This window comes from Columba livia, chromosome W, assembly GCF_036013475.1.
Source record: "Columba livia isolate bColLiv1 breed racing homer chromosome W, bColLiv1.pat.W.v2, whole genome shotgun sequence".
Lineage (NCBI taxonomy): Eukaryota > Metazoa > Chordata > Aves > Columbiformes > Columbidae > Columba > Columba livia.
The window spans coordinates 6,400,136-6,411,524 of NC_088641.1; the positions used below are offsets into that span (position 1 = coordinate 6,400,136).

At 42.8% G+C, this 11,389-nt stretch overlaps 1 protein-coding gene across 3 annotated transcripts; it reads left to right on the forward strand.

The window, feature by feature from the left end:
* The first annotated feature begins 36 nt into the window (after nt 1-36).
* LOC135577074 (UPF0729 protein C18orf32 homolog) lies at nt 37-10,986 on the forward strand. 3 transcript variants are annotated; one of them, XM_065044735.1, is made up of 3 exons: nt 37-116; nt 8,668-8,920; nt 9,529-10,986. In XM_065044735.1, exons 2-3 carry the CDS (start codon nt 8,693-8,695, stop codon nt 9,601-9,603), a joined length of 303 nt encoding a protein of 100 aa, XP_064900807.1. In that variant the 5' UTR covers nt 37-116; nt 8,668-8,692; the 3' UTR covers nt 9,604-10,986. The 3 variants fall into 3 exon arrangements, 2 of the variants coding, with proteins under 2 accessions (XP_064900807.1, XP_064900806.1); XM_065044734.1 differs by having other exon boundaries at nt 42-5,621; nt 9,529-10,674; XR_010468679.1 differs by lacking the exons at nt 8,668-8,920; nt 9,529-10,986 and adding an exon at nt 1,469-8,531 and having other exon boundaries at nt 62-116.
* The last annotated feature ends 403 nt before the right edge of the window (nt 10,987-11,389 follow it).

Below are 11,389 nucleotides of genomic sequence, written 5' to 3' on the forward strand. Positions count from 1 at the left end.
GGGCCACGTGACGCGCACACCCCCTTCTCCCATTCGTGGAGAATCCGCACTGCGCGTCAGCCGGGTGCGGCGGTGGAGGGCGGGGCGGCCGATCTCGGCGCTCGCTCGCTGTTGAGGTAAATGCGGGGCTGGGCGGGAACCGCCAGGGCTGTGGCCCGGGAGTCTCTTCTTGCTCTGCCGGGCTGGAGTTGTCCCTGGGGACCGGCCTCGTCTCGGCCCTTTGGTCCTTTCCCCGCGGCCGGAGGGGCTCCGTTAATGGGGAGCGGGCGGGGTGAATTGGGCCTGGGCATCAGAAACAGAACCGGAGTGGATCACAGAAATTAGCCATTCTAGACGAGTTCATCCTTTATGGAAAGAGAAATTAAGGCCTTTTGTCTGCGTTGACTTTTTTTTCCTGTTCTATAATAACAGTCGAGTAACGACCAAGTTCCAAAAAAAAAAACAAACAAACCAAAACATCCCAAATGTACTTCAGTTCCTATGTCATGCTTTTTCTTTGCTGACCCAATAGATGGTGCCTGACAAAAACAAAAGCTCACATCACAAAGGAACACGCTTGCTGTTAAATTTGAACATTTGCCTGTTTGTGTTTGGTTGTGGTGTTTTTTTTTTTTTTTTTCCTAAAAATTCCCTGCATTAAAAATCACAGAAGAAACTAATGACCAATTTTTAAACATATTAGGACCTATTTCCACTGAATTTTGTGTCTGGCATAGGTCTGAATTCATTTTTGGTCCGGAATTCAGACGTTAAGAGGCTGCGGAGACAGCCCAGGGTGTTTCTTCTATAATGGATGAATCCACATCATCTTGCTAGAAATTTAGTATTTCAGAAGTTGTGGCAGGGAGAATACCTGAATTATTTTTTAAATGGGTAAACTCATTTGTGTTGTCTCAATTTAAGATTCTTCTCTGATTTCAGGGATTAACAGATTCTGTAAAAACTACATCTGAAGCAGCCAAAGCTACATGTGGAATTAGTCAACTGGAAATTGGTCCTGGGGCTAAAAAATCTTTAGGCCAGCTTAAAAAAAAAAAAAAGCGAAACTGATCCCAAACAAAGCGTGCACATCTGCCTCTTTGTTCTCCATCCCGGGAAGCTTTTGTTTTGCTGCTTAATGGGAGAATTTGGGATATTGGCAGCTTAAAAAAAGAGAGATGTGAAGGGCAAAGCTGCGCTGTGCAGCAGAGTGTGTCTAATATATTCAATCTAATATATCAAATACAGGGACAGCTCTAATCCTGCTTACGTTTCCGTCCCTGCGCTTTGGTTTTCTTCTGTTTTGATCACAAATTTCAGGCTGCTGTTTTTGAAGATTTCCTGGTTTTGGGAGAGAAGAAAGGATTAAAATTTTAATAATTTGGGTAATTTTACAGGATGAGTGTGGGATGAAGCAGTTCCTCCTGTGTGGGAGGAAGGCAGTAACCCATATTCTCATTTTTTTCTCTTTTTCTCAAATCCTGACAAGGATTTTCCTCCCTCCTCTCGCCAACCTGCCCTTCAGCCATTAGATGGATTTCAGTCCTGTCATTTAATTGCACCTGAAATAAGAAGAAAATGAGAAAAACAAACCTTTTGGACCCTTTGTTAGAGTAAGAACTGAGCTAATATCTGCAGTTCACTGATTAAACTGTATTTATGTGGTTTAGGCAAAACCTTTTTATTTTCTGGATGTGTTTTACTACGTTCCAGCTGTAGGAATGATGAATTAATGCAAACTCTAGTCTTTTTTTGATTGAAACATCACAAATATTTCCCTTGTTGAGGACTTTATAACATTGGAACGCGCAGCATTTTTGAAACTTTAATATCTTAGTGTAATAAGTGATGGTCAAAATTGTTAATGTTGAACAAATCGAGTAGGATTCAATTGTATTATGCATATTATTGTAAGCAGTAACTGTGTTCGTGTAAGTTTGATTATGTTTTGTAGAACCTTGTAGTAGTAGTTAAAGACAATGCCATAAATAACAGGACTACCAGGTGGTGCCATAAATAACAGGACTACTGGATGGTGTCATAAATAACAGGACTCCCGGATGGTACCACAGATAATAGGACTCCCAGATGGTGTTACAGATAACAAAGCGCCCGGATGTTGCAACAGATAACAAAAGTTCCAGAGACGGAAATTCCCAGCACGTAAACGAATGCACAACGTATATAAGCACATACGAAAGGTTGATTTGGTGTGCCTGTTGGCGGAACTGAGCTTCCCCCGGTCACCCAGCGCTGTTTTGCCTAATTACCGCTTGCTAAATAAATTCGATTGATTGACTCAGAATCGATTTATTGGCTCTTATTTATAACAAATTTTGGTGCTGTGACTCGGATTAAGGATCTCTGGGAGGGACTCCTAAACTTCAGGGAGGCGCCCCGTCCCGTTTTCAGACGGCCCTGGAGTGGACGGAGGATCGCCCTGAAACCTTAACCTCCGAACCCTAAATTTAGGTAATTAGGCAAAAGAATTGAACCCTGTAAACCTTTGTGCACGAAGAACTGGACGAAGACCCCGGGGAGGGTAAGTATAGAAAGCAATTCCGTTCGGTTGGGGTGGGTATCCTGGAGTGTGCATGAACGAGACGCCCCCCCCCCCCGCTTGGGGAGGAAGCGAAGTGAGTGTGGACCCTGCCGTAAGGCAGGGCGGGACTCTCTAGTAGTGCGGTTCTCATAGCCCGCGAGGGCGTGAGCCATGAACGAGGGGTGCGTGTGTGTGTGTGAAAAGGAGACACTCCGGAAGATGGGACAGAAGAAGGGCAAGCCTTCTGATCTCATGGGGAAGGGACCCACGGAGAGGTCTAGCACGCGAAACAAAAATAGGGAAAAGATGGTTTACTATTGCATGCATGTCTGGGGAAACCAGCAGATTAGACCAGATCATTTATTTTGGCCAATTTTTGGGTCATATGAGAATTGGATTTGTCAGGCCCTAAATCTTTACCAACGGCACCAACAAGGGCCGGGTGCTGACATTAAGTGGCCCCAGCAGCGCCCTAACTGGGATAATCAAAACCCGGAACACAGGGGCCATATGGGAGATCTTTGCACTATAATCGTCCAAGGGATTAAGGAATCTGTCCCTCGAGGGCAGAACATAAATAAAGCCTTTAATGAACAACAAAAGAAAGATGAAACTCCCACAGAATGGTTAGAAAGACTAAGAAAGAGCTTGCAGCTTTATTCTGGGATAGACCCTATGACACCAGTCGGGCAAGCCCTTTTTAAAAACACAGTTTGTGGCGAAGTCATGGCCGGATATTAGAAAGAAGTTAGAAAAGTTGGAAGATTGGCAAGAGAAAGGGTTGGATGAGTTGCTAAGGGAAGCACAGAAGGTTTATGTGAGAAGGGAGGAAGAGACTCAGAAGAGGCAAGCTAAGTCAAGTCGGACTGAAGGACTTGAAGGAAATCGAATGTTTTTACTGTCAGAGGAAGGGACATATGCGAAGGAGTTGTAGGAAACGTATACAGGATGAGAAAATGTATTATGCTGAGTAGGGGTGTCAGGGGCTCTATCTGCTGGGGACTCCTAAAACAACAGAGCCCTTGATAAAATTAAAGTTAGGTCCCCAGTGCCAGGAAATGGAATTCCTGGTAAGATTCGGGGGCAGAAAGATCTATTGTCCAAACTGCCCCGGGGATGTGCTCCATCTTTGGAGAAAAGAGAAGTACTAGGAGCAAAAGGAGACCCCTTTTCTGTACTAGTAATTAAAGGGGTAGAAATAGAATCCCCATCCCGAATAGGGATAGGGTCCCTTTTATTAGTGCCTGAAGCTGAATATAACCTATTAGGAAGGGATTTAATGGTCGAATTGGGAATTAGTTTAGAAATAAAAGATCGGGAATTGAAAGTAAAACTATACCAAGGTAAGAGAGGATTTAGAAGAAGAAGAGTTTTTATGTGGATCATCACGGGTAGTGGACGGGAAAAGGAAGTCAGGATACGCTATAATAGATGGAAACAGCTGGACAACTAAGGAGGCAGGTCCCCTTAACTCAGGATGGTTAGCACAGGCTTGTGAGCTGTTCGCAGTATTGAGGGTATTACAGTTGTTAAAAGATAAGAGAGGAACAATATTTACAGATTCTAAATATGCATTTGGGGTGGTTCACACGTTCGGAAAAATTTGGGAAGAGAGGGGACTGATGAATTCTCAGGGTAAAGGATTAATACATGAGACCTTAGTAAAGCAAACTTTGGAGGCATTAAGAGGGCCCAAACAAATTGCGGTAGTTTATGTAAAGGGCCATCGGAAGGGAACCTCCACGCAAATAAGAGGGAATAATTTAGCAGATGAGGAAGCTAAGAAAGCTGCATTGCTGGTAATAAAAGAAATGGGCAGCTGGAATCAGCAGTTTCCAAAAAGTGTTAGAATGGAAGAATCCTTTTTGCACTCTTTTCTTAATATTAAGGACATTCTTAAAACTAGTTAACACGTCAGTGTATTAGTCTTTAAACTTCAAGGTATTTTCGGGAGCTTTTACTTAATAAGAATAAAACTTTGTTATTGTGCAATATTTGTTCATTAGTTTAAAAATTGTCACCTTTAAGAGTTGGTCCCATATAAATGTATCTTCTGTCAGGGAGTTTTAAATTCCAGATTTCTTTTTTTGTTACTTTGTATTTTGAAATCTGTTTTCCTATGTGCTTGTACTCTGTGCCTTCAGCTTGTGCACTTTGCAACTTTATAGACCATATTTTGTTACTGCAAAATGTGTTCTTGAGGCAAAACTTGATGTGAACAAACATGCTGCAAAGTTGCACTTTTCTCTTGCTTTAATGGGAGGTGAATCTGAAAAAAAAAAAAAAAAAAAAAAAAAAAAAAGTCGAACCTATCACCGTCCCTAATAGTGACTTGGAAGTTTGCCCCCTTTTATTTTACATGTGTTTTAGTGTTCAGTGTGGGGACCAACTCTCGTAGAACCCCTTTCATTGACTTTTCAGTGGCTTCCATAATCGCAATAGATTGAGGTGTGAATTCCAGACTGAATAAGATACTAAGATGTGTTTGATGCTGTGCTATGTAGAAATATTTGGGGCAAATTCTTGGGTTTTGTAGGTCTGCAAAGTGCATCTCTGGCAGCACGAACCAGACTTGCAGCTGGTTGATCAGTGAACAGTGGCACCTGTCCAAGGTCACTTTGTGGCTCCTGTGCCGTTTCTCCTGTCCAGGGGACCGAGCAGAGTTGGGGGGGGAGGTGTTGTCCCTGCCGCATATGTTCTTTGTTTTTTTTTTTTTTTTCCTGTGTTGTGTGGTGAAGTCCCGCGGGCCCTTTTGTGCTTGTGTGGCTTCGTAAGAACTGTTAAAGCGAGGTCTGGTGGTATAGAGACCACCTTTAGATATAGCAATAAATCGTATCAAACCAGGAAATCAAGTACTCATAAAAACATGGAGGGAATCATCACTAACCCGTCCTGGGAGGGACCTTTCCTTGTTTTACTCACCACAGATATCGCAGTCTGCACCGCGGAAAGAGGATGGACACACGCTAGTCGAGTAAAAGGTCCTATACTGCACACAGACTGGGAAGTCACCGGGAAACTGGATGAGTTGAAGCTGACCTTCAAGAGGAAACAGACACGTGACGCATAGCCCTGGATACTAGGCTTTTTATGGACAATTGTAAGGAATTACATAAGTCGCACATCGCATGTCCTGTATGTAAGCAATGCAATCCGTGGGTATGTCGCGTGTGTCACGGGTGTGGGATACAGCAAAAAAAAAAAAGTTTCCTTATGTTGAACGATGGTGTAATGAGTGTTGGGAAAAAAAACCTTAGATACCATTAGGATATTAATAATCACTGATAAGTCCAGACATTTGGAAAATAACCAAGAGGAAGTGTAAGAAGCGTTTTGGTAAGAAAAGATACAGGAAGTGTTCCAAACCCTGTGAGGATTCGGGACAGTGGCCAAACCCTTGTATTTGAAAATAGCCCTATTGGGTTGAGTATTGGAAAGTGGGTTGTGACAGAATAAGGAGAGAATTCAGGAGGCAGTCCCCTGAAGACTACAACTGCTGCCGAGAAGAAAACTTACCCGGCTACTCTGAAGCAACAGAGTAGGCCCAGGGCAAGGCAGAGGGGTATCCTTGTGGGGATTGGCAAGTGCCTCCGAAAACTCCTAAAATAAAGCAGCTCCGTTAAGCAGAACAACCCTCAACAAAATGAACCTCCACTGGCTCATTTTCAGCCAACCAGGGGCCGGGTCGCTCTCCCTAATCCTCCTTACCTTACCGGTAATAATAGCAACAAAGCAGGGGAGTTCTCACCAACCTTTTAAATGGACCCTCTATCGATGGGAGGACCAAACGATAATACAACAACAGACCACATCAGGGTCACCTTCTTTTACTGTAACCTTATGCCAATTAGTTCAGATTGAGCCATGCCTTAACAAAATGGGGTTTTATATGTGCCCCAGCACAGGGCCCTCGTATTGTAATACTCCAGGACACTATTACTGCTCTTACTGGGGGTGTGAAGTGATTGCCTCAAGCTGGCCAATTCCTCCGGCAAATACTGATAAGTTCTTAAAGGTTGGATGGGGACCTGTAGGATGCATTCCTCCTTCAAACCAAGGCCGCCGACTAAAACTCTGTTATCCTCGCAACCGAAACGAGCGGGACAGTGATGGCGAGTATAAATATATATTCCTTAACATAACAAACCCTGAACATAGTGGATGGTTTGTTAGAAAAACCTGGGGAATGCGATATTATCAACTGGGTGCTGATAGAGGAAGCATGTTTCTCATAAAGAAAGAAGAAGTTAAACCGACCCCTCGAGCGATAGGTCCCAATCCAGTAGTAAAATCCCCTCCTCCTCTGGGTAGGGAGACAAAGACAGTAGAGAAGGAGAATATAATAATAATAGAGGAAACTGTCACTGAAGCCTTGAAATCTCTGAATATTGAAGCCCCGGAATCTTTGAATCCTCTATGGGGAATTATCCTGGCTGCTTATCAAACTCTAACTATACGCAACCCAACTTAACCATGGGTTGCTGGTTGTGTTATGATGTTAATCCACCCTTTTATGAAGCTATAGGGGATAATCGTTGGTATACCATGAGCAAGGAGTCTGTGCCTATTCAGTGTCCTTGGGAAAAGCAGAAAAGAGGGATAACTATGCAACATGTAACTGGGACAGGGACTTGTATAGGTAAAGTACCAAATTCCAAGAGACCACTTTGTGGGAATATCGTACCGAGCCTTAACGAAACCACAGGATATATTATTCCCCCGAATGGAACAAAATGGATATGTTCCAGGACGGGATTTACTCCGTGTGTGTCTTTAAAGGTGTTCAACAGTTCCCGAGAGTATTGCATGTTAGTTACCATCATCCCAAGGATATTGTATCATCAAGAAAATGTAATGTATGATATTTGGGATACAGGGCTCCATTGTACCAAACGGGAACCCATTACAGCCATTACTATAGCTACGTTGCTAGGGTTAGGGGTAGCCGGAGCAGGAACAGGGATAGCTTCACTTGTTCAACAAAATCAAGGATTCAGTTCCTTGAAGACTGCGATAGATGAGGACCTAGAGAGAACTGAAAACTCCATAACCGCCTTAGAGAGATCTCTAACCTCGCTATCTGAAGTGGTGTTGCAAAACAGGAGAGGGATGGATCTCCTTTTCTTACAGCAAGGTGGACTATGCACAGTCTTGAAGGAAGAGTGTTGTTTTTATGCAGATCACACAGGGGTAGTCCGAGACTCGATGGTAAAATTAAGGGAGAGACTGGAACAGAGAAAAAGGGAAAGAGAAGCTACAAAAGGGTGGTACGAGTCTTGGTTTATTCAGTCCCCGTGGCTAACTACATTGCTATCCACAATAGCTGGACCCTTGATGATATTATTACTCACCCTAACCTTTGGACCCTGTATCCTAAATCGACTTATTGGACTAGTTAAAAACCGTGTAGAGCGGGTACACCTTATGTTGCTACAGAAACATGGAACTGATGAAGAAGCTGAAATAACCTTACTAGCCCGAAAAGCGGTAACTCGATTTGATCAACAAATAAATGAGTAAAAAAAAAAAGGGGGGAATTGTAATAAGTGATGGTCAAAATTGTTAATGTTGAACAAATCGAGTAGGATTCAATTGTATTATGCATATTATTGTAAGCAGTAACTGTGCTTGTGCGAGTTTGATTATGTTTTGTAGAACCTTGTAGTAGTAGTTAAAGACAATGCCATAAATAACAGGACTACCAGGTGGTGCCATAAATAACAGGACTACCGGATGGTGTCATAAATAACAGGACTCCCGGATGGTACCACAGATAATAGGACTCCCAGATGGTGTTACAGATAACAAAGCGCTCGGATGTTGCAACAGATAACAAAAGTTCCAGAGACGGAAATTCCCAGCACGTAAACGAATGCACAACGTATATAAGCACATACGAAAGGTTGATTTGGTGTGCCTGTTGGCGGAACTGAGCTTCCCCCGGTCACCCAGCGCTGTTTTGCCTAATTACCGCTTGCTAAATAAATTCGATTGATTGACTCAGAATCGATTTATTGGCTCTTATTTATAACATTAGTAAAGACTCTTCTGTGTTCGAATATCAACTGCAATCCTTATTCATGATTTAAGATTGTTTTCTTAGCTCATGGCATCCTAAATTGTTGGGTTTTTTTTCCCCTCATCAGTTTTGTGACAGAAGGAGAGGAAACCATGGTGTGCATTCCATGTATCGTCATCCCCATCCTCCTCTGGGTCTACAAGAAATTCCTCGAGCCGTATATTTACCCACTTATTGCACCCTTCGTGAAGCGCATGTGGCCCAAGAAAGTGGTGGAAGAAACTGCGGCCCCGAAACGAGGTCAAGGAGGCAACACTGGAAACCCACGGGCACCTTCTGCTGCCAAAAGAGATCAGGAGGATGAATTTGTAGTTTATAAAGTAAGATGGGAAAGTCCAAAGCTCAACAGGGAAAGTCCAAATCAAACACCCAGCGATAGTTTGGGGTTGGCAGCACTAAAATGTAAATAGTTGGGGTTTTTTACAGATGTTTTTGTAGCTATTTTCTTATGAAAGGGAGTTACTGGTGCTGAACCAGCTGGAAATAGATGTTTTAAGACAACTTCTTGGTCTTGGAAGGATAGGAATTGTACCTGTCTTCTCAAACAACTTGGTTAATTTTATGTTTTTAATGACTGGCTATTCTTTCAGAGGAGAAAGAAGTCAAATAATTGGTGCATCACGCCAGATGCATGAAGCAGAATTAAAAAAAAAAAGCACTTTTCAGCAAGCTCTGCCACTCATAATGGGGGAAAACATTATTATTTGTTTCTTCTAACAAAATGCAAAGATTTGTATATGTTGTCTCTGCCCTTATTTCCTCCCTGCTAAGGTGTAAATCTAAAAGAGACACCGGCCCTTTGGTTCTTGTGCAGATTTCTTCGCTGCCCTTGCTTCTAAAAGTCCTTTTTGTCACCAGCTGTAACTATTCTGGGTGTGAAGTCCTTTATTTTTGACATCTCGTTAATGACTCTGTGTTTTCTTTGCAGTTTGAAAGCAACAGGGTTGCAAATGGAATTGCCGCAAAGAGATCCACAGAGGTTTCTGACAAGAAAACGGATTAAAGGAATTAATTTGTGACAAAATTATTCCCTTGTGTCCAATATGAACTGGTGATATTTCTCTCACTTTAAGACATTTTTCCTTTGCACATTTGTCCTGGTTTTGTTAAAAACAAGTTTCTCTTTTAGTGAATTTGCCTGTCAGCTAAAGCCTTCGTATTAACTGCATTTTCCTGGAGAACCAGACACATGTTTTGGTAAACCTAGCAATGGAATGCAAACTTATTGATAAGCACGGATGGACATCTCGCGAGAGGGGCGACGAGAAGCAAGTGAGCAAGAAACTGACCAACTGTGTATAACATTCCATTCACGTGAATACTTCATATAAAGTGGGAGATCTCGAGGATCTCGTCCCTTTTTCCCTTTTTCCCTTTTCCCTTCTGCTTATGGCCGACATTAGAAGAGGACCTTGCTAGTCGTCCCTGCGAACTGAGGCCTAATGAGAGACTGAATCCAGCTCCGATTGGCTGCAGAGTCTAATCCAGGACTTCAGGTGCTGGCTCTGCAGTTGCTGAGACTTTCAAGATTGGTTTTGTATATTTTGTGTTATTTTCTCTATTCTTATTAGTAGCATTAGTAAAACATCTTTAATTTTTTCCAACTCTCTTCACTCTGTCCTTCTTTTCCTCCCAATTGCCTCTCCTTAGTGGAAAGGGGGGAGAGGGAGGGGGAAGTGGGGGGGGAAGGAGAGGGGGTTAACAATACATCTGCCAGGTTTTTATTGTCACCCCGCAATCTTAACCCTCAACAGATAATTGGCGCCCAACGTGGGGCAAAGAGAAAGGGGTAAATTTGAAGATTTTTGGCTTTTCTACTGCTCTGACGTACCTTTCAGTTTTCTTGGCATGGTGCCAACTCATAGAGTTGTGATACTTGCGCGTCCGTTTGCTTTGGATATTATTTAGTTGTATTAAGGCAAAGTGAATTACACTGATTTAAAGATGTTATGGCATAAGTTGTATCAGTTATTTCCTACATTGTGCTCACTGATTCCATATCTGTGTTGGGCTTTCTTTTTAAATCGAAGTATTCATTATATTACAACAAGGAACTGGACAATGGTCATGATGATACTGTGTGGTTTGTCACTGGTTTATTTTATTATACTGCAGCCGCTAATGAATTTCTACTCGCTTCTGCTTTACCTTGAAAAGCCTCCAGGAGAGATTAAAGAGCAGTATGGCTCTGTGTTTGCTAATTGGTCGAGCAAATCTTTAGAAAGGCTGAGTAACAATACTTTCGTTTTTTCGCTAGGACAGTTTGCAAACTTTTTAGAGAGCTTTGAATATCCTTGGAGTTTTGATAGAACTGTGATGGTGTTATCTGGTTTACTGAATGTGTGTCAGTTTGTGCTTCTGTTAAGAGAAATGGCGTTCAACAGGAGGTTTGCGTCTCTTTGTTGTCCTGAGATTTGCGGTGCGTCTTCGGAAGCTTTAGCAAAAAGCACTCCGAGCCGCTCGAGAAAGAGCAAAACAGCGAAAGCTGCCGCTGCAGCCACTGCCCCCCCAACGGCGGCTTTACAGGCTGAAGCTACAGCTCCTCCGCAGAGTTCCTCTGCCAAGGTCGCTGCAGATAACATTACTTCTCCAGCCTCAAAGGCTAACAAGGCGGCACCCCCTTCTTCACACACTGGGCACTGTTGCTGCTGTAACCACTGTGACAGTTATTCAGACTCTGGAAATAAATCAAATGATGGTGAACCCATATCAGCATCAGTTGCTGGTTGTAAGAAAGTCACTAGAAAGACTACTCGTGCAGCAGATGATGACACAGGGCCAACATCAAC